The sequence below is a fragment of the Polychytrium aggregatum genome (assembly GCF_025602895.1).
Source record: "Polychytrium aggregatum strain JEL109 chromosome Unknown BJ171scaffold_28, whole genome shotgun sequence".
In the NCBI taxonomy this organism is placed as follows: Eukaryota; Fungi; Chytridiomycota; class Chytridiomycetes; order Polychytriales; genus Polychytrium; species Polychytrium aggregatum.
This window is the reverse complement of record NW_026516230.1, coordinates 453,011-474,804: the sequence shown is the minus strand read 5'-3', so window position 1 is coordinate 474,804 and position 21,794 is coordinate 453,011. Positions and strand designations below refer to the sequence as shown.

Below are 21,794 nucleotides of genomic sequence, written 5' to 3'. Positions count from 1 at the left end.
CTTCAGCGTTTCGAACAAGGCAATCGCTTGCTTAGAGGTACGATGGAACAGTGTCGTGGTCCGAGGTGACATTGAGAATGGATGAAGTGATCGAATCGGTTTTCCACCTTGGGGAATATGTCGGGCAGACGAGCGGGTGGGACCAGGCGATGACCAGGTTGGACATGGGCCATGCTGCTGAGTGAGAGGCATAGCCTGTGGGGGGAGGCTGCCAATGACAGAGTCAGAGTCAGAGAAACGATAGATCAGAGGGGAGAGCGAAAGTACGAGGGCAGTTGGTGGTTGTTGAGGGAGAATGGCCGAGTGTCTGGAGGAGCTTGTGAGGTCCTACGACAGGCAGATGATACCCTGACATGGTAGTCTACAGACAAGGATACCCAATGTGTCTTCATGGAGTGATGGAAATCACCAGAGACTGTGTCGGTTGTGCTGGTGAGTCGTCCAAGATTTGGCAGAGATCGCGTGGGTAACGGGGTCGTCGCTGTGTGCTGGTTGACCCAGTCCTGTGTGATCAGCCATCGGGCTCGGCAGGAAAGATGAGCCATTCGGCTATTGCTCAGGGGAGAGTGCTGGTTTGTATATCGGATGTATTGGATGGATTGAATGCCAAATACAACATCACTCTGCCAATGCCGCTTTATCGGAACCACTTGTCAAGTCCTCTCACTGGTATCGTGTTGTCTGAGATGTGTGTGGACGGCGGGACTGCTTGGTTACTCTGATAGGATGTTCAACGTCATGATTTGGTTGATTGGCAGTGGAACTCGGGGGCTCGGGATCACGGCCACTTGCCGAGTTCCTTGAGTTGGTTGATGGAGTATTGGTGACCCTGGTCGGCGGATTTGCGCCACCAGAAGACGGCGGTGTCGGTGTTCTGGGGGACACCATGCCCATTTTGATAGCAGTTGCCGAGACACTTTTGCCCGTATCGATTGCCCTGCTCGGCCGACTTGCGATACCACTCGACCGCCTTGGTGTGGTCCTTGGTGACTCTGTATCCACAAAAGTAGCACAAACCAACCCAGTACTGCCCGTACGAGTTGCCTTGATCAGCAGACTTGATGAACCATTCGAATGCCTTCTCGTTGTCCTCCGATACTCCCTTACCACGACAGTAGCATTCTGCGATCCAAAACTGGCTGTCGCTGTGGCCCTCGTTGGCAAGTTGCTCAAAGATGCTCACTGCCTTGGTTTGATCCTTAGTGGATCCGAATCCAAAGAACACACACACAGCCATGAGATGCCTGCAGAGCCAGTCTTGGTCCGATCCGAGCTTGCAGAGATTGAAGAACTTTCGGGCTGTGGGTGAGCCGGATGAAGCCCAATTTGCTGCCAGACACTCATCCTCTCCGAGAGGGAACTCATCCGATTTGTTGTCTCGGATGATCCTGACGCCTTCCTGCTTGTCCTGCGTGATACCCCGGCCGAGATAGTGCATCCAGCCGACCATGTGAGTGGCGATGGGTTGGATTACTGAATCGGTGGAGTTGGCGCTGACTTCCTGCCAGCGGTTGAAGGAATCGACGTCGCTCTGTTCGATATTGTGGCCAACGAATGAGAGCCATCCACGGAGGAACACGATGTGGAGTCGGCCGTCTTCACTGCCTTGGTCAGCTGCCATGGAATACCACTCGATGGCTCTGTTGTAACTTTGATCGACACCATCGCCATTCTCATAGCATCGACCGAGGGCGATTTGGGCCTGAGGGATTCCACGATATGCAAGACTGCGGTACAACTCGACAGCCTTGGTGTGGTTCTCATTGACTCCAAGTCCGTCGCGATAGCACCGGGCCAGGTAGAAGTGTGCCATCGTGTGGTTTGCGTAGGTTGCCTTCTCCAGATGCTGGAATATCTGCTGATGCTTGGTGTTTTCTTCAGGCTCATCGTAATCGTCTGTTTGTAAGTCGATCTCAGATTGCAACATTCGAGCCAAGAGATACGAGGCAGCAGCATTGCCCTGGTCGGCTTGATCTTCCAGCCAGGATCGGTTGGCTGTGGCTTGATCATCGCAGTGCAGAGAGAGGGCGATCTTGTCGCTCGGTGTGAGGCCAATCCGCATCTGGCCGTCTGTATGACACAGTCCTGCATTCTGGCACCAGTTGTGGAAGCGAGGCAGTTTGGAGCTCAGGAGAGGACGGGCACGCCTGCACACTCGGAGCAGGATCTTGATGGTGTTGTGGTCGAGGGCAAGCTGGAAGCTGTCGTTGCAACAGATGATGGTGAAGATGTCTAGGATGTGTTCGAGGGAGAGCTGGGTGATATCGGGCATCGACGAGGCTGTGGTGGCTTCAGCTTGTGATTGCTGAGTGGCAGATGATGCTGTGTTTGGAGCAGGCTCCTTCATGCTGGCCATGTTGACGGAGACAGGAGGCAGCGGGATTGGAGGCAGATGGTGATGGAGATGGACAGGAGACAGAGGCAGGTTGTGGCGAAGCAAGCCAAACCCTGGCAAGCCAAACACTGGACATTGAAAACACACACACAAGCCTGGCTCGATCCGTTGGTTTGCTGGCTGGATTCGTTGTTGTACCTGCATTGCCATATGTACTGCCACATGCACTGCCACATGCACTAAAATTGGAACCAATCATGAAGTCGAACACGGAATCGGTCCTGAAATCGAGTCCTGCAGGCTCGCCATCCAAGGCCAGATGCACCTCACAATCGGCGATCCACAACCTTGACCAGCCCAGACCCTTCAGGCATCCTCATTCCCTTGCATCTCGCAGCACGCCAGACCCACTTGAGCCCACTGAAGATCGCCAGGCATCAGGCCGCTCATACCAGAAAGGGACACTGTCCGTTTCTTTCCGAAATGACTGTAATAGGGAAAGGAGGCGACTTCGCCTGATGGAGCCGTTTCAAATGGGAATGGTACCTGATGGATGGTGACAACTGGGAGCTCGCCTGGTACAAGTCTGGGACCCACCGACACGCATATCCATGCACCGATTGAGGAGCGCCGGAGCTGGACGACGCATCGCCATGATACCGGTCGACAGCCTCAGCGTCGGTTCAATCTGCCCATCAATCCCGCGCGCTCAAATCAGAGGCGGTTCGGTATGCTCTCTGAAGACATGGCTGCGAGCGCGGACCCGAGGCAATGCCAATCCGACGAGCCCCAGTCATCCGTCATGCGTCGCGGTGGAGCAACTGGCCTCTTTGAAACAGCTTAATACAACTCGCTTCTCAAAGATAACTGTGCCCCCAATGGACCACTCGCATCGTGGCAGGTGCCCATGGTGCATGTCCAGAACGCCCGTCGACAATCGCTGTCGACCCACCCTTGCCTTGGACATGGCTCGTCGTCTTCCGGGAGGCTCCGTGGCAGGCCACCCCCACCACAGCGTTACCAGCGGAATTGGTATTCCTCAGCAGAAGCCATATCGCTGTGCCCATGACCACAGGGCTTTCCTTTTTCATCACGGGTGCCATTGGATATCCAACCCGTCAACGAAATTGTCAAGGACGCTTGCGATTTCCGGGAGGCACCTGCGTCAGCTGCTGGTGCTCGGCGGCGTGTGTGCCCATGTTCGGTCGGCTCAAGGATGCGGGTCTAAGAAGCATTTGCCTGACAGAACAGATGCACCCGCGTTCTCACGCGTTCTCACGACCGAGGCGGCACTTCCACTGTCCCCACCCTCACCAGCCCAGTCAGCATTCCACCCACCCCCAGTTGTAAGCATCTTTGCGGGGCTGGTACATTGATCGAGTAAGCGAACCCATACCCAACGTTTGTCAGCACACCATACAGCGAGGTTGCTGTCTTGCATGCGTTGTCGTCGAGAGTCGAGTGCATATAAACTCGTGCATCACGGAACAGCTAGACTCCTGCACCATCGATGCTTTCCATTGGGGGCGTATTGCATCGTCCGCCAACATGCACATACTCGCCTCCGAGCCTTCGGTCGCTTTCCACAATGCGCACTGGCAGACCGCCCACCCCTCCCCGTCGGCAAAACACTTTGCTGCTTCTCGCGCCGGGTCCCGTCCTTTGCGTTCATTCATTCGGATGCTTCCTCGGCGGCACCATCTCCATTTGGGGCGTGATCCCTCCACTCCGCTGCACTCCCGCATGACCAACTGGATCCACCTCGCATCCTGCGTGCCGCATGGGGTTCCGAGGGCCATAAATACCGATGCAGTTCCCAGCCTCCTTCGACCAGCACCACATCCACCGAGCTCGACCAGTCGCCTCTTGGAGCAACACCCGCCTCTTCACTACTCTCACCAACCCTCCTCCAGCCATGCTGTCGATCAAGTCCTCTGTTGTCCTGCTCCTTGCCCTCGCCGGAGCTGCCTCGGCTGCTCCCAAGCGCAAGACCACTACACACAAGCCCCATAAGCCCCACAAGCCCGTCGTTGCTCCCACCAAGCCTGCCATTCGCCAGAAGGGCATCCACTACAAGGACGGCATCTTCCCTGCTCCCAAGGTCGAGGAGATTGCCGCTGCCTCGTCCAACGGCCTGACCTACTACGGCGGCCCGGTCATCGCCAACATCGACGTCCATCCCATCTACTACGGCGGCAACGTCAACTACCAGAACGAGATGGATACCTTCTACGGCGCCATCGTTGGCTCTCCCTACATCAGCTGGCTTTCCGAGTACAGCACCCCCACCCAGAACATCGGCACCGGCACCTTCTCGGGCTCGATCACCCAGAACTCTGGCCTTAGCACCTCCACCACCGATGACAACATCAAGGTATGCTTCCTGTTCGCGCTGTGTTGGCTTGTACTGCACCCAATTGAGCGATGATTCCCACTCGCCCGGGCACCCTCGATTCACTACGTTACTCGATCCGAACTGCTTGCTCTGCTTGTGTGTCTGTTTCAGCGACATCTCACACGCTGTTACTAACTGGCTTGCATATACCCCTCTTCATTGCAGACCTGGCTCCGCGGCCTTGTCCAGAGCGGTACCCTCAAGCCCACCACCAACACCTACTACCCCATCCACTTTGCTCCTGGATACTCCATCTCCATGGGCTCCGACTCGTCCTGTGTCCAGTTCTGCGCCTACCACGGCACCATCGATGTCTCCGACATCAGCTCGACCAAGTACCTCTACTACGGTGTCATGCCCGACCAGGGTGGCTCTTGCGCTGGTGGCTGCGGCAGCAACCCCTCGACCCTCAACAACCTCCAGTCCGTCTCGTCCCACGAACTCGTCGAGGCTCTGACCGATGCCGCTGTCGGTATTACCACTGGCAACACCTTAGCCTGGTACAATGAGGCCAACGGCGAGATCGGTGATCTGTGCACTGCCCAGCAGGCCACCGTCTACGGCACCGATGGCAAGACCTATGTCGTCCAGAAGCAGTGGTCCAACTCCCACAACGGCTGCTATGTACCCAAAACTCATATCAATCCTTCGAATGTTTGAATTCTTGGCTATGACCTTGATCCGAACCAATTGATTGTCCTGACCCGCAGCGCGAACGCGGTACTGTGAGTCAATCCCCTTCCAAGTCCTCAAAATAGTATTTGTATCAACGGACATCGTCCCTCCCCCGCGATTGCCACAGGCAGTTGTAGTCAGCCTTGCAGAATATAATGGCTCCTTTGATGAATATAATTTGCTGGAATAGTTTACTACACCAGAGCCCGCACCAGCTGCCTCCTCGCTCATCAAGAGTGGTCACGCCTTCAGGGGCGTACCCATCGGTTGTGGCATGGCCTGGCTGAATGGAACGCTCGGGCTGACAACAACCGGCTGTACAAGCCCATTCTTTTGTTGCTCCGCACCACTCTGAAGAGTCGGGTCAGACAGTGCATCTGTGCTCGTCTGAGTGTCACCGCTTGCTGCTTCTGGAGCACTTCGAGGGTCAGTTCATACCAGAGCATGGGCCGAACAAAGGTCTTGAACACCCTCGTCACCGTCTTGGCCGAGTATCGGCCCAGGCTCATTCCGTGCTTCACCAACTTGTCGGCGGCACCTCGAGCCTTGTGTGTGAGGTTCTGGATCTGGCGGTCCATCCTGAAGCCGTTGATGTCGACGATGGCTCCGAGGTATCGGAACTCCTTGGCGACTGACAGCTCCTTGCCATACAGGTGTACCTTGGCATCCTTCTCCGGATGCTGTTCTGTAAACATCACCTCGCACTTCGGGAGCGAGAACTGGTATCGGTTCTCGATCCTGTAGCCCTCGCAAATGTCCAGCATGCACTGACGAGATCATTCCTGTCTCCTCTGATTTTCTCGAGCTTTGCTCGCGGCACAAGGCACCGAACTTGATCCTCTCGCTATGCATATGGACACAAATCAGCCCACACTGTGGGCATATATCCGAGTTCATGAAGCAAGTATATGCTCTATTGAATAAACGAAATACGTGGGAATACCCCATAATTTTGACACGACGAACACTTAAATTTGGTTGGTTAGGCTAGCTTGCGAAGCCACTTGGATAATCCCTTGAGCTTTTCAACTTCAATCTGTTTGGCTTCCTCGACTTTCGTCGTCGAATTGGCTTGAGTAGAGGGAGCGCGCGCTTGAATCTCGGGGTCAGTCGAATTTCGAAGATATTTGGTGATGGCCGCCTTGATCTCCGGCGTTTTGAGATACACGGGCTGTAATTATTGAAGTGTTAGAAAGAAGGTTTCAAGCGAGGGATGGGTAGCGATTGAACTTACCAGAATAGTAGTGGGCAAGTGCGGGGACTCAGTTGTCCAAAGGATGGCCAATCGTGGGGCAAAATCGCGACGACTATATGATATAGGTAATTTGGCTGCATGAATTCCGTGGCGGATCCATTGGGCTTGATTGTCAATTTCGACCCATTCATTCGAGGTAAGGGTGACTGGAGAAATGATTGCTGCCGAAAAAGTTGATGGGTGATCGGAGGAACAAACAAAATCATCACCACTATGAACCCAGACGATTTGATGGTCGTCGTTAAATTGACGAGAGAGAATTGTGTTGCCGTCGGCCGAGATAGCTACTGAGCGGACAGGATTTGTGTGTCCAGCGAGGGTATGTTTCAACTGGCCAGTGGCGGCATCCCATACTTTGATGGTCTTGTCCCAAGAGCCAGAGACAATCCACTTGCCATCGGGTGAGATGGCCACGTACATCACCAAGCTTATATGTCCCTCGAGAGTTTGCTTCACCTGACCTGTGGTGGCGTCCCAGATCCTGACAGTGTTGTCACTCGAACCAGAGACAATCCACTTGCCATCAGGGGAGATGGCCACGGAGTTCACATCGTTTGTGTGTCCCTTGAGGGTAACCTTTGAACTGCAGGTGATAGTATCCCATAATTTGATGTAATAAGGACGATCATAAGGATTGTTACTCACAATAGCCACAAACTTGCCATCGGGAGAAAGGGCCGAGGGCTTTTTGTCGTCGAGATGATTAGTAAACGTTTTCTTGAGCTTCCCTGTTCGCGCGTCAATATGTTTGATGGTACAATCTTCTCCGACAATCACGAACGTTTTGCCATCTGGCGAGATCGTTAATGCGGCAACGCTTCCATATACAGAAGGGTGTAAATTCACCCCGCCGGTGGCGACATCCCAAATTTTAATGTTTTCCTTCGCCTTCGATGCGAACCAGGTACCATCTGAGGAGACACCAACCCAGCTAACTGGCTCCAAGTGTCCCTCAGTCGATTGCGCTGGGCTATCCCAGTGGTTCTTGGATCCAAGTGTAACCAGGAAGGGGATTTTGACTTCAAGTCGGGCAGCGTATGCCCTGTAGATCGCCGTCTCCTTCGGTGTGAATGCATACCCCGAGTTGTACACCTGTGGTGCACTCTTGATGATCGGATCGGCAAACTCGCGGATGAATCGATACCCGTCCTTGACCAGCTCCTTGGTGATGTCATCGGCCACCGTGCTAGGGGCCAGGGCGAGTGTCTCCCCCAGCGAGTGGAGCTGGGTTATCAGTTCCGGAATCATGCCGATAAGGGAGCCCACCTCAAGCCAGAAAAACACATGGCTCGCGAAAAGACGGCCAAGCAAATCGCCCGAGCCTGAGATGCGATACTGCTTCCAGATTTGTCGGTCAAACGATTCTTCGTTAATGCACCACACAAAGTGGGTGATCCAATGGGCAACACTATATCGGAGAGTCGGTGTGATCTTGGCTCTGATTCGGTCTTCAAAGTTGTGAATATTGTCATGAAAGTCGTAGATATCGCAAACGTTGACTACAGGCTCGAGGGATAAGATCACAGAGAGGCACCGTGAGGCGAATGTGATGTGGAAACTTGGGAGAGCATGAAAGATCTCGTCGGCAGATTCGTCTCCGAGCAGGTAGGCGACTATCGACTTGTGTTTCTGGGACTTGGTCTCTGTGCCGCTTTGCTTGTCGCGGTTCAGTTTTCCGGGATCGAGAACGGATCCGAGTTCCTTGATGCACCGACGGACGATTCGGATGTCGATGCCAAAGAGGTCAGCAATCATTCGGATGGTCAGAGGAGACTGCGATGTGGCGATGGCCGAGATCAACAGAGTGAGCTGCTGCTGATTGCGGGACTGGGCATAGACGTTGGTGAAGGTTCGTTGGTAGCTGATAGAGTCGTTTCCATCGGAGACCGCAAACCAGAGATCGAATTCATCGTCATCGTCTTCGTCCGAATCAAACTCAGCATCGCCGCCGACATGGAGCAGATGCTGTGCGTCTGCCAGGTTCCTGACAGGGACTGGCTTGGATGTCAGGATTGCAGGGGAGGAAGGGGCCTCCGGAGTGAGAGGAGCAAGTAAGGACATACGAGGAGTGAGAGCTTGTTGGATTGCCTGGAACGACTCCAAACGGCGAGGAGCAACTAGAGCCGGTCTGTGCTCTCGGTCTTGAATGTGGTAGATCTCAGTGGACTGGCGGAGGATGGCAAGGATCTCGGGAAACTTGGGTCGCTGAGTGGGATCCTGGTGCCAGCAGCGCTCGATGAGGGCCCGGATGTCGTCGGGGATGCCATCGAACTGCTTGGGTCGATTTCCTTTAACGACTTGGCGCTCGATAGCCGTGGGTCGCATTGGCTGACCGTCGTTGGTTGACCAAATGGGATTACAGTCGTTGAGGACCTCGTACATGGTGACGCCGAATGCATAGACATCGGTGGCCTTTGAAGATCCAGCTGGGTCGTCATCATCGAGCATCTCTGGAGCCATGTAGTCAAGGGTGCCGCCCATCGGCTGGTCGCGGCGGGTGCGGTTGGCCGTGGCCGAGGTGTGCTTGGTGCGGGACATGCCAAAGTCGGTCACGATGGCATTGGATGAGCCATCCAGCAGCACATTGAGGGACTTGAGGTCGCCGTGGACAATGTTGTTGCCGTGGAGATAGGCCATGCCAGAGGAGATTTCGTAGAGGAGGCGGATCTTCTCGCCAAGGGGTCGGGGATTGGGTGCGGTGGTAAAGTGGTTGTGGAGAGTACCGTTGGGCATGAACGGCGAGACCATGAAGGGCTTGGCGGTGGTGTCGCATGCACCGAGGAGCTGGAGGACATGAGGATGACTGAGTCTGTGCCAGATGCCAATCTCGCGGCCAAAGTCGGCGAGCTCGTTCTGGTTGTAGCCTCGATAGAGCTGCTTGACGGCGACAGGGGCACCGTAGTATGAGGCAGTGAAAACCTCACCGAACCCGCCGGCTGCGAGTGGATTGGCAGACCTGTCGGTGATGGCTTCCTCGGGGATGTACCAGGGTTTATCGGACATGGTTCGACAGAAGGAAGTTTGAATGAGGACAGCTGCTGGCGAAACCAAACGGGATGAGGACCGAACCGCCTTGGGAGGGCGACAATTCTTGGTTTTTATCTCCCGATTTCGGCCATCAGTTGATGGCAGAAATGGGTGTTTCATTTGATCAAAAGCGGAAATCGCAGAAAACACTACTTTGATTGTTTCATGTTGTTGACGCGACTCTGAAACACTCTGTGATAAGAGATGATTCGAATTTGGACAGATCCCGCCTCATCAGGGAGATTTGACGAATGGCATTGACCACTCCAGTCTGCCGCTGTGTGCTTGGCTGTTTTCTGATCTCGCCCATTGTCTGTCGCCTCAAACACCCACTCTCGCTCTCGCTCCATAAATCCAAGTTTCAACTATTGCCTAGCCTCGTGCCAAGTGTATTTAGCTGATTATGCTTGGTAACGTTCGTCTCTTGATCAAGTCGACTCCACAGCCATTGAAGAAAAATACGTACCATTGTGCTTTGGTGATAGCCACATCTCTTGGCTGGACCGATCTCACCAAAGAAGGCATCAATGTTACGGAGCCACTCGGCGAGTAATTCATCCATGCACCCGATATGTTGCTGGATCCGAGACCTCTTCCAAAAGCGGGATGGCGATCCTCGCTGCCGTGGATCCGAGGCGGGATCCTGGCGATTCTTCTGTGGGACTTGGGCTGGCAATGCTTGGCCTGTGGTGATTCCCAGTGTGAGCCAAGACACGCATTGAGCGAGCGGGCACAAAGTGGACCAGCCAGTTGCTGCAGATGCAGTCGCTGCAAGTCAGGGAAAGAGCACACATCTCGAATGAATGAGGAAGACGCAGGGTCAAGATCAGGTTCGGTCTATCCCATCAGCCGAGTTCGTCCCAGCAAGGGCAGCGTCGATCAACTTTCCTCAATCCGCGTGTTGCACTGCAATGCCCAAACAACCGCCAGGCTTGGTCCCTGAAATGGCGGGCGCATCGCAAGCACACTCCCAACGCCTGATTGCCGACGCCGCCATTCCACTTGGTTTCCTCCGGCATTGGCTCCGTCGCTTCGATTCTGCGCGGCTCGACGTCGACGGTCTCAGTATTCTTTCCCGTCGCGGCTGTTTCCACCTTGCTGGTGTCTGTCGTTCTGCGGTGCCGAGCGAATCCTCGCCCTTGGCTGTTCCTGGTCTCTTTGATTGTCTCCAAGCACTCAATCTATCTGCCCCGCGCCGGAATGATCCATCCAAAGATGCGGCGAAGACTTGTTCTCCTTGCCACTGTGGTTCTGCTGTTCTTGCTCGTCATCGGCTGGCAGCAGCTTGGGAGCCCACGTCGCCCAGAGCAAGTATTCAGCAACAGCCGCATCAGCCAGACCGGCGATTCGACCGGCGGTTTCTCCAATTCATCCGCGTCCATCCATGAACCGGATCCTGACTCTGCTCTCGCACCACGTCCCGAAGGCGATCTGGCGTCCATCGACTATCCGGATATTGCTTTGGGTTCGCCCCGCATCCTGGTGGGAATCCTGACGGTGCCAGCCAAGTTCCAGCGCCGGATGATGATCAGGTCGACGTACATGCGCCTCAAGCCCGAACACACCGATGTGTACTTTGTCATGTGCTCGATCGATCAGGAAAATGCGGGCTGGTATGCCTCGATGGTCCACTTCGAGGCCATCAACCATCGCGACATCATCATCCTCGACTCCTGCACCGAGAACATGGACATGGGCAAGACCTACTCGTATTTTGAGTTTGTCGGCCGCCCCCACAGCCCGTCTGTCGTCGGTACCCTCCAGCTGCCGGCCTACGACTACGTCATGAAGACTGACGACGACGTCTTCCTGCACCTGCCCAACCTCGAGGCCCGCCTTGCCGGGATCCCACGCAATCTCGCTTACTACGGGCGCCAGTTCAGCGGCTTCATGACCGGCATGGGCTATGCTCTCTCCTACGACCTCGTCCGCTGGATCAGCCAAGAGTGCGAGTATTGCGCCGAGAACAAGGTCGGGCAGGAGGACTTTATGGTTGCCAAATGGATGATCCACTCTGGCAAGAGGATCCATTGGATCTCGGAAGACTCCGAGCACTACGACGCCCCCGAGTTCAAGCAGGGCTGGTCACATCCTTATACCAGCGGCACCATCCTGATTCACAGACTCAAGGACGACAAGTGGTTCATGAACGCCGCCGCCCGGTTTGTCCTGCCCTTCATTTGATCGGGCGGAATCGAGCCGCTGGCGCTTCCTGCATCATCGTAAATCAGCACAGCTGTTCAGCGTTTTGTTCTAGCCTCCGATGATCTCCTCAACTGTTCGTGATGTAGTGCTGGCGATATTCCAAACCTGGTTTCTCAATGAGTGACGGCAGCACAGGTCCAAATAGAATAGCTCGATGCTGCGCTGATCCATTGGGGCTGCCCTCGGCATGTCGATGCATGTCTGGGGGTGTCCATGTCGGTCTCAGCTTGGATCAGGGATGGCCAAGTCGAGGGTCGGTGCTCGCACGCCCTGGATTCCTGCTCTCGCATCCATCCATCTCGCAAGCTGCCGCCACTCCCTTCATCTGCTCCGCCCGTCGGCCCTCCTCCAACATGGCCAGCAGCCCGCAGGCCTATGAGGTCTTTCGAGCACAGACCGTCATCGACAGCCTCCCTCTCAGGATCGAGTCCCTGGCCACCTACCACAATCGTCTGCTCGTGGGCTCGGACGATGGCTCCATCCTCGTCTACACCATCGAGGACGAGCCCGAGTTCAGCATCAATCTCGTCCAGGTCCTGCAGGGGTTCGCCAAAAAGTCCATCGACCAAATCGTCCCCATTCCAGAGCTCGGCTGCTGCTGGGTGCTCTCAGGTGTGCTCGTCGGTCTATCCTGCGATACCCTGGCTCAGGCGAGTCCAGGGCCATGCTTGCAGCGCCGCCCTTCCACCCAAACCAGTCCCATTGCCCTGCCAACCGCTCTCCATCCAACTCGACCGTCTTGACTGCACGGCCAGAGCGGGATGGATGACGGCGCCGGCGTCGCTGCTGGAGCCCACATGCCATTCTCGCTCTGGCCAAGAATGCTTTGGGCTGAACTTCGGCACTGACCAACCGAGCCCCATCTCCCTTTGAATGGTGCAGACGGCGCCGCATCGGTCTACGAGCTGGGCACCCTCTCGCTCATTGCTCCGCTCCCGTCAGCTCGCGGATGTAGTCTCGTTTCGATATGGAGCCCCCCAACGGTCGATCGAGGAACCAGCGAGCCACTGTCCCGGCTCTCAACCGGCCTGGTGCAATCGCCGCGAGACCTTGCTTCAGTCGGGCTGGAGGAAGCCTCCTTTGCTCCCCCGTCGACGAGCGAGCCCGGACGGTTCAAGGCTTGTGTCGTCGTGAAAAAGAGGCTGATTCTGATGGAATACGATCGCAGGTCAAGATCGTGGCTCGAGGTTCAGGTAAGAGCGACGCAACGTCCGCCAACGAGGGCTGTTGTGCCAGGGTCGTTGGCCGCTGATTTCGGCATTCCAGCCCGAGATGGGTCGTCCGTATCTGGGGCTAACTAAGGTCCTGTCATTCGGCCTTCAACGACGATTGCATCTTGTGCCGGTCGCATCGGCGATTTCACCTTTCACTACCCTCAATAATCATTGCACCTGGCACAGTCGCTCGCCACGGCCGACCGAGTGCGCTCGATGATGTGGATCGACGGAGACAAGATCGTAGCGGCCCTGCCCAAATCCTTCGTCTTCATCAATCTCCAAACGGGTGCCACGGCCGACATCTCGTTGCAGGTCGGCACGGCCGGCCGCAACAACCGCCCTGCGATGGTTCGCATCTCCGACAACACCATCCTGGCATACAACTCGGAAGGTATGACGGACCGGATCTTTCCGACGCTGTGATGGCCGGTGGCTTCAAGCGCCTCGATCGAGCCCAAGGGCCCGATGCATCCTCGACATGACCTCGAGATCTGTGAATCATCGAAAGCGCACGACTGCCTGCTTCTTCTCCGTCTAACAGCGAACCTTGTGTGTATCAGGTTCCAAGACAATATTCATCAATCTGGACGGAACAGGTCCGCCGATCAGCTTCCTGGAGTGGTCTGCATATCCCGAGGAGCTCTGTAAGTCATACCGTCGCTGTTGAAGCCCAGCTGCCTTCGTTTAGCCCCGAATCCGCCCGGCCTTCCGCGTTGTCTGCCCAGAGTATGTCGTCCGAGTCCACAACCAGATCTTGCTACTCACACCCAAGCTGCCTGCAGTCTTTTCGTCTCCTTATGCGATCGCACTCACCTCTGTCGGCATCGAAGTCAAGAGCACAAAGTCAGGGCGCGCCGTGCAGACGCTCGATTCATCAACCGGCTGTCGACACCTCGCCATCGGCGACTCCATCTACGTCGCCAGCTCGACTTCGGTGTGGAGACTCTTCATGGTCGACTTCGAGGATCAGATCGAGGACCTGATCGTGCTTGGCAAGCACCAGGCCGCCGAGCAGCTGATCGAGGATCTGGAGTTTGCCTCTCCGGAAGAAAAGGTGTGCCGCGCATATGTCCGAGCTTGCTTGTGGGAGGGTTACGGTTGAGACAGGCAGCTCGGCTAACGGCTTGATGGCGCTCGTATGGGGGATCCGCCATTGCTGTCCACAGAAAGCAAACATCGTCCGGGTGAGGGCGCTGCATGCCTACCACATGTTCGCTGTCGAGAAAAAGTACAAGGAGGCGATCGAGATCTTGGAGCAGCTGGATGCCTCGCCCATCGACGTCATCAACCTGTTCCCTGACCTCGCCGTCGTCGACCCTGACGATGAGCCAACCGAAACTGCGCCCGAGTCCGGTCCGTCTGCGCTCTGGTTTGATCATGCACCCTTGCTTCCTGGCTATTCCGGGGTCGCCGTGGACAAATTCCATCCTACCAGGCTGCCCAACTGACATGACCCAAGCTCCACGACCTGTGCCTGGCCAACGTCATCCCGCTGACGGTACGCTGCTTTGCACCATCACCGCACAGACCCCAAAGCTCTCGAGATCCTGGTCATCTACCTCACCGGTCAACGAAACATTCTGTCCGAGCTCAAGAACAATCTCGAGGGCCGATATGCCGTCGTGTCAGAGCCCCGCCGCAAAGACTCGCTCCGGGCCGAGCTGGAGGAGACCCTGTATCTGATGCAGCTGGTCGACACGACGCTGCTGAAAGTGTATCTGGCCATCAACGACGGCATGGTTGGTCCCCTCATGAACGTGACAAACAGCTGCGATGTCGAGATCACCGAGACGCTCCTGCGTGATGCAAAGGTGAGGCGTCAGCCGGGGCTTCTGCGTGGACACTTGTAGACATGTCTGGAATGGGGCAGCACTGACGCAGGTCGCTGCGTATCTTGGTGCATCGATGCTGTGTCTTGCGCTGTTGATGTGTTGGCATGGTCTTGCCGACACGATCCTCTCCGCCGATGCTGCATCATTATTGCGGCATCAACCCTTGATTGACCCTATTGGATGCACGTTGCTACTGACTGCAATGATTGCAATGGTTGCAATGGCCCCACAGAAACTCAAAGCGCTGTTGGATTTTTATCGGTCTCGAGGGATGCACCAAAGAGCTATGGAGTACCTCACTGCGTGAGTTTTGCCACTATAACAGCATCCCGTGTACGCTCTCGTTTCGTCCTCCTTCATGACTCCCCACTCTCAAGCCAACGATGGCTTGCGAGGCGCCATACATATGTGACCCACCGGTACTAAACCGTAACCCCGGCCTTCTTCCTTGGACATTCCGCCATCCTGCATCAGCGAAATCCAGTCCGACGACCCTCAAGTCAAACTGCGCATGTGTTCAGAGCTTGTCGAGTACCTGCAGCGCATCAAGTTCGATCAACTGGATCTGATCCTCGAATACTCCCTTCTGGTGATCCAGAACGCCCCCGCGCTGGTGGCCAGTGTACGATGCCACTGCCTGGTGCTGCTGCTTTCAATCTTGGCATGCAAATGCCGTGTTCGTTTCAGCCGCTATGGCCACATACCACAGCCGACTCAAAATCGGCTTGCTCTGCAGACTTGACGCTTTGCATCTCATAGTACCATTCCTCCCATTCTTGTTCCTACTTTGATGTCTAGATATTCGTCGATCGGTTCGATGAGGTACTTGTCCGCTGCAGCTACATCCCCAGATATTTTGCGGTTGCTGCTCTTGGGATGAGTCCGGCCACAGCAGCTGTCGCCCTTTGGACTGACTTGGTCTCTCTCTCTCTCTCTGGCTGAACAGGTCACCCTAGCCCAGGCGTCCAAAATCCTGATCCACCTCGACCACCACTCGCCCGAGTCATCGCTGCCGTTCCTGAAGCACATTGTTACCGACATGGACATGCGGTCCAAAGACTTGCACAATCGTCTGGCGCTGGGATATTTCAACCAGCTTGCTTTACTTCGAAAGCGAGCGGCAGGTCAGTTTCAGTACCTCCTTCGTCACCGTTTGCGGTTGCAGGATCAGTGTAGCCTGGAGCATCGGCTCACGCTCCGATGCCGTTCCCAATGACACCCCGTTGCAGACCAGGAGAATCATGACCAGACACTTGCCGCGAGCGAGTCGAATGAATGCGAAAAGGATCTCGTCGAATTCCTGGAAAAGTCCGACCTATACGCACCCGAGCTCATCCTCCGACGGATCCCAGACGACGGTAAGCAGCGCTCTCCACAAAACCTCGCACTTGCCTCGCTGGCTGGTGCCGACGCTGTCGACTCACCTGTGCTGTGATCCCGCGCACCAGATTTCTTTGAGGAGCGCGCCATCTTGTTCCGCAAGCTCAAGAGATACCCAGAGGTCCTGAAGATCTATGTCGAAAAGCTGAAGAAGTACTCTGCTGCCGAAGCGTAAGTCTCTGTTGCCCGGCACACCTCCGAGCCAATCTGCAATTGCCTTCCTGACCCCGAGAATGGCCTCGGCTTCGGCTGTCATCACACGATGGCACTTTCTGATCCGCACCCAATGTTCTCACTCATAACACTGCCCTTCCTATCACCATGTGCCACGCCTCACGCCACGGGGGCTGGGCATCCAGGTTTTGTGAAAAGTACTACAACTCCCACGACGAGCACAGCAGAGAGGTCTTCCATCACCTGATGATGCTCTACATTGGCCTGACCAGCCGCGGCGAGATGGACATGGAGGACGTTGTCCAGTATGTGAAGAAATACGCACCCTATCTGCACGTCGAGGAGGTAAGCGCCAGTGGCGATCTGCCGTTGCTCCCGTTACAATCCCGACCAGAGGGCGGTGGCTCGCCGTGACCCTCGAGCGACCCGCTCATACCAACCAATGCGACTGGCAGGTTCTCAAGGTGCTTCCCGAGTCGCTCAACCTGGCGGAGATGATGGGCTACTTCTCCAAGGCCCTCCAGAGTGTCTACGAGGCCTGCCATGCCAGCCAAATTGTGAAAAACGTGCATCTGGCCGATCGCCTTCAGGTACACATACATACCCCTGCAAAGATGTTGATAGCTTTGCGGCGGGGGCATCACGCAGCCCATTTGCTGTGTCTTCTTATGCATTGCACACGCCATCATCTGCGCTGCCTTTCTCTGTCTGCGCAGATCCAGGAGCAGTTGTCGTACTACCAGTCCGGAAAAGTGTACATTGATGACGATAAGATGTGCCAGTCGTGTCTGAAGAAGATCTCGGGCTCGGTATTCGCGCGGTATCCAGACGGGCTTGTGGTGCATGTCTACTGTGCCCGCGAAGCCGTCTCGGAGTGACAATCAGCTTAGCAAGGGACCGAATCGCCTGCCAGCGATATCATGGCATCGCAGCCAGAGGGCGCCAGTCCAACCCGTGTAAGAAACAAACAGAGTGCATTCTTTGGCTTCAAGAATGTATCCCACTACCATGGCTGTAGCAAAGTCATCGCCAGCCCTGTCTTGGAATGCGCCATCTTGAATACATGGCGTTGACCTCCGATGCAGTGATCGACTTGTGGTGCATTGTCTGCGGTCGCCCAACACGCCGCTTGAACGCATTGACGGGCGGATGTGTATTCGTCGCTCGCAATCCGGAGGTTCACACGCACCTTTCCCTGTCCTGCCGATCCTGGTTTCTCACGGCCATGCCGCTCTGCTTTGATGCGATCTGCCCTCTTCCCGTCCCCGCGATGAGAATGCACGTCCGGACTTGCTGTGTTGACTCAACGGCTGTTCCCTTCCACTATAGCCACAGTCAGCACAGCCACACTCCCAACATCTCGACCAAATCTGCTCGGCGAGACACTCTTCTGTATCCATCCGTGCCTCGATGCAAAGTGATATACGGTCCAATTATTTGCAAACGACGGTGTATCGGGGATGGAAGCGTAAAAGGCAGGGTGGGAACAGACATGGGCGTCACAGCAGCAATCCGGCTTGACACAAGCGGAAGAAACTCGAACGCAGCAAAAGGGCGCAAGTAGAAATAGAAGAGTGCGCGAGAAAGAGGTCAAGGGTGCAGCTATGAGGAAGAGGAGTAAGCAAAGCAACGGAGACCAGCAGACCGGGGATGAGGGCACAGAACAAGAAGCAAGAGGAAGCTATCAACCACTCCCCCCCCCGATAGACAGAGCGGCCAAGGCAGTCGGACCTGTGATCGAGTGCGATGCCAAAGAAATGACTTCGTCTCCCCTCTCTCAAACATGTCAACCACCGCATACGCAAGACCGAGAGAAGAGGAACGAGAAGAAGCAACGATAAAAACACAGCCCCTGTCCACTGCCAGCACCTGAGCCAATCTATAAAAGCAAAACGCATCGCCAAAGCCGGCACTGCAGACACAGCCGAAGAAGAGACGTACAACCGTGATCGCAACAGTCTTGAACGAGCAGGGAAGCATCGACGAGCGTCGGAGGGAGAGCAGCGCCGCTGGAGGGGGGGTCTGGGTTTTGGATGTTGCAGACATGCTCGAGATTGCATTTTTTCTTCCTTTTCTTGGAGTGATTGCGGGCTCTTCTGTTTGGGACTCCTAGTTGCGCGACGGAGCCGATGGCTCACGAATCCATGTCCATCGACATTTCCTCGCCGGTCGATGAGGCCGGAATGGCGGTGCTGGTGACACCCACCTGACGCACAAGACGGCGAACTTGTTCGTAGGAGATGGCCTCCTCGGCGAGGCGGACAGACTGTGTCCGCTCCGCATCCGTCTCCATCTCGCCAAAGGTGACGTCGGCGCCACTGTCGTCCTTTCGGGAGATGGGCGGCGGCACTACCGTTCGGGGCTCGTAGCTGCCAAAGTAGCCACCAAAGACGCCGGAGCCGTGATGTTTGTAGGCCGGGTCAGTCGAGCGCTTGTAGTCATAGCCGCCCGAGGTGGCGCTGTAGGTGTACGACTCGCGCAGGCGGTTGGTGGAGACGGCCTTGAGATGTGACCGGGCCGCAGCCAGATCAAACGAGTTTGCAAAGACGGTGGCGTTGTGCTCGGCCTCGGGAATGTTGACGTACGGATCGTCGACCTTGAGCTGTTTGGTGACGACGTTGCTGATGCTCATCTTGGAGAACAGTCGGTCGATCAGGTCGTCCTCGGTCATGACGCCGTCGTTGACTTCGGTGCGGACGGCCATCTCGACCTGGTTCGAGAGCCGGGCCAGATTCATCTGCTCTTGTGCGCCACCGACGATGACGTCCGGCAGCAGCTCGGCCGAGGTCAGCGGCACCATGCTGCCGCCAGTAATCCGACTCAGGCCCTTGTAAAAGTCCACGGCGTACTGGTACTTTTGCGAGATGGCTGGCTCGCAGACGACCGAGTAGATGCAGACACCCAGCTGCTGCAGCTGCCGGGCAACGACGAGGGGATCGACCTTGTGGGGGTCGCCATCCGGGAAGCCATCGTGGCGCTCGCCAATGCCGTGAGGCGGGGCATCGGCAATCAACACCTGGTTCGCAAAGCACCGCCCCGGTCACCAACGACAGTGCAGGGTAAGCGGTCTGTCAAGAGAGCAGCAATACGCGATTCCACCGAGACGACAGCGTTGATCGCATCGCTACCGATCGTTGCCGCACCGCAGACCGGGGCCATATGTGTGTGGAGAGCACTGCCTCTTCTGCAACTTACCAGGACCTTGGTCGAGTTGGGTCGCCAGTTCATTTTCAGGGCGTCGTTGAGGGCAGCCGTGACGGCCTCAGGCCCGTCGCCACCACCCTGGGGCCGCTGCATCGCCAGATGGGTCTTCATCTCGGGGATGCTGCTGGTGAACGGGTAGCAGCGAGTGACATAGCTGAGGTCTTGCGGCGGGTGGTCGCGGTACGAAATCAGCCCAACAATAACATCAGACTGGTGCGCACAGGTTTCAGCGGCGACACGAATGATGTGCGCCAGCGAAGAGGCAGGTTGCGGTCGAGCGTAGGTTCAGCGATTGCGTGTGGAGGTTGGGCGTCAGATCGGCATATCCGTTCAGTCGTCGTCCAAGTTGTCGTCCAAGTTGGTGGCCGAGTTGGTGGCCGAGCGGGCGTTTCGCACGTTTCGCAGTTGAGGCAGCCGACGGATGCGACCGAGGTCCCACATAGCCCAGAGGATGTGAATGCCGAGCATCCAAAGCAACAGAGGCAACCGGGCCGTCAGCTCGACGAGCAAGAAGTGGGTCGGCATGCGACTCTCCCGTTGGTGGCGGCACTCCCCAAGTCCCAGGCGAGCAGGCGGCTCGAGCGAGACGATGGCCCGCTCCCGCTGCACCCTCTGCCATCGATCCGGAGACAGGGGGAGCAGGAACGAGGACGATACCTGTTCGGCATTCGCAATGGTTTCGACGATGGTGTTGATCGACTCGGTGGCCTTGGCTGTCGAGACAACAGGGAGTCGTTGGGCAGTCCAGCGAGAGAGAGGCAGGCGAGCCAGAAGTCGGCGGGATCGGACCAGGACATTTGAATCGGCGGCATAGGCGGCCGTACAGAAGCCAAGGAACGAATCGGAGGAGCAGGAAGTAAGACGACCAGGATGAGGATGCCGCTATGTGCGATTTCCGAGACCGCCGCCAGTTCCAGCAACCGACAGACGGCTAGGAGAACGAGAGAAGAAGAAGAAAAGGAAACGGCAATAGCGACGCAGATAGCCCAGCCGGTACGCACCGATGTAGGGCCCCATCGAGGCCGTGCAGTCAAGCAAGAACAGGAGGTCGAGCAGCGAGCGGCGAGACATTGTGGAGTAGCTGGAGAGTAGGCAGCAAGTATCGATGAGGAGGGAGTGAGATTGAGGGCGAGGGATGCAGGCGTGAGCGACGGGCTGATCCCCGGCGGACAGGTGGGCGATGCGACGCTTGCGGACGGGGTGTCTCGGGCAAACAGGTGGACAGGCGCTCGGACGAGGGCGACAGATGGAAGGGCAAGGACGCAGGGCGATGGGCGAGCAAGGACGGCGGCCAGAGTCGAAGGACCGGGCTGGGAAGAAGCGAGGGCTCGTTGGCGCACCCGATTTGGCCGTCAATCAAAGATGTGCCCTGATCGCAGGACGGGCGGCTGCTGTGTCCATCATCGAGTTGCTTGTTCGAACGCCTACTTGCTTGTTCGAATGCTTACTTGCTTGTTCGATTGCTTACTTGCTTGTTCGATTGCTTACTTGCTTGTTCGAATGCTTACTTGCTTGTTCGATTGCTTACTTGCTTGTTCGATTGCTTACTTGCTTGTTCGATTGCTTACTTACAGGCAATCCAATAAAAAACGGGACACCCGGGATTTTGACCATTCATCGAATATTTTGTTACCCAATGTTATCGCGCGCTGGCCATGACCATTCGCCACACAACCACTCTCCAGAGGAAAGTTTCACTCTCACTCTGCCACACTGCCATCCACCGAGCAGGTCTCTCACACAAGAGGGCAACACACCTCTACAAGTCCAAGCGACTGGATGAGCGAGTGGCACAGTTCAGGGACCAGGCCCACTCCATCGACCCGCGGCGATTCGTTTTTGTCGATGAGACAGGGATCAGACGAACCACCTTTCCGCTCTACGGGTACTCACCGAAGGGTGCTCCGCTTCGCCAGCGCAATCACATGGAACACAAGTCTGTCTCGGCTGCATTTGCCATCAACCACTCTGGTGTGCTGCATCGCATGTACATCCCCACATCATTCAAGACACACTCGATGGTCGAGTTCTTTGAGCGAGCGAGCTTCCTAGACGACTCTGTGATTGTGATGGACAATGTCAGCATGCACAAGAC

General features: G+C 56.1%; 6 protein-coding genes across 6 annotated transcripts; 3 read left to right on the top strand and 3 right to left on the bottom strand.

Moving 5' to 3' along the window:
- Nucleotides 1–568: 568 nt before the first annotated feature.
- Nucleotides 569–2,168, bottom strand: BJ171DRAFT_444085 (uncharacterized protein). Its single transcript, XM_053108133.1, has 2 exons — nt 1,499–2,168; nt 569–1,186 (listed from the first exon to the last, which is right to left on the bottom strand). Exons 1-2 carry the CDS (start codon nt 2,060–2,062, stop codon nt 779–781), a joined length of 972 nt encoding a protein of 323 aa, XP_052964975.1. The 5' UTR covers nt 2,063–2,168; the 3' UTR covers nt 569–778.
- A 2,082-nt stretch (nt 2,169–4,250) lies between these two features.
- On the top strand, nt 4,251–5,390 carry BJ171DRAFT_626026 (uncharacterized protein; the record flags this gene model as incomplete). Its single annotated transcript, XM_053115519.1, has 2 exons — nt 4,251–4,709; nt 4,896–5,390. 2 exons carry the CDS (start codon nt 4,251–4,253, stop codon nt 5,388–5,390), a joined length of 954 nt encoding a protein of 317 aa, XP_052964974.1.
- Nucleotides 5,391–8,841: 3,451 nt separating this feature from the next.
- BJ171DRAFT_426011 (kinase-like domain-containing protein) lies at nt 8,842–9,663 on the bottom strand (the record flags this gene model as incomplete). Its single annotated transcript, XM_053107750.1, has 1 exon — nt 8,842–9,663. A coding segment is annotated over one exon (822 nt), but the record flags the coding sequence as incomplete, so codon positions are not given.
- Nucleotides 9,664–11,011: 1,348 nt separating this feature from the next.
- Nucleotides 11,012–12,168, top strand: BJ171DRAFT_512542 (uncharacterized protein). Its single transcript, XM_053111663.1, has one exon. The coding sequence runs from the start codon at nt 11,209–11,211 to the stop codon at nt 11,869–11,871; it is 663 nt and encodes a 220-aa protein (XP_052964972.1). The 5' UTR covers nt 11,012–11,208; the 3' UTR covers nt 11,872–12,168.
- A 77-nt stretch (nt 12,169–12,245) lies between these two features.
- Nucleotides 12,246–17,373, top strand: BJ171DRAFT_583704 (vacuolar sorting protein 39 domain 2-domain-containing protein; the record flags this gene model as incomplete). Its single annotated transcript, XM_053114266.1, has 16 exons — nt 12,246–12,504; nt 12,775–13,085; nt 13,293–13,500; nt 13,670–13,753; nt 13,892–14,163; nt 14,276–14,462; nt 14,637–14,920; nt 15,174–15,244; nt 15,416–15,563; nt 15,740–15,763; nt 15,888–16,065; nt 16,171–16,299; nt 16,390–16,492; nt 16,681–16,840; nt 16,951–17,085; nt 17,212–17,373. The coding sequence occupies 16 exons, from the start codon at nt 12,246–12,248 to the stop codon at nt 17,371–17,373; spliced, it is 2,715 nt and encodes a 904-aa protein (XP_052964971.1).
- Nucleotides 17,374–18,482: 1,109 nt separating this feature from the next.
- BJ171DRAFT_163291 (uncharacterized protein) lies at nt 18,483–21,000 on the bottom strand. Its single transcript, XM_053105893.1, has 4 exons — nt 20,701–21,000; nt 20,357–20,412; nt 19,691–19,909; nt 18,483–19,511 (listed from the first exon to the last, which is right to left on the bottom strand). The coding sequence occupies exons 1-4, from the start codon at nt 20,768–20,770 to the stop codon at nt 18,630–18,632; spliced, it is 1,227 nt and encodes a 408-aa protein (XP_052964970.1). The 5' UTR covers nt 20,771–21,000; the 3' UTR covers nt 18,483–18,629.
- Nucleotides 21,001–21,794: the final 794 nt, after the last annotated feature.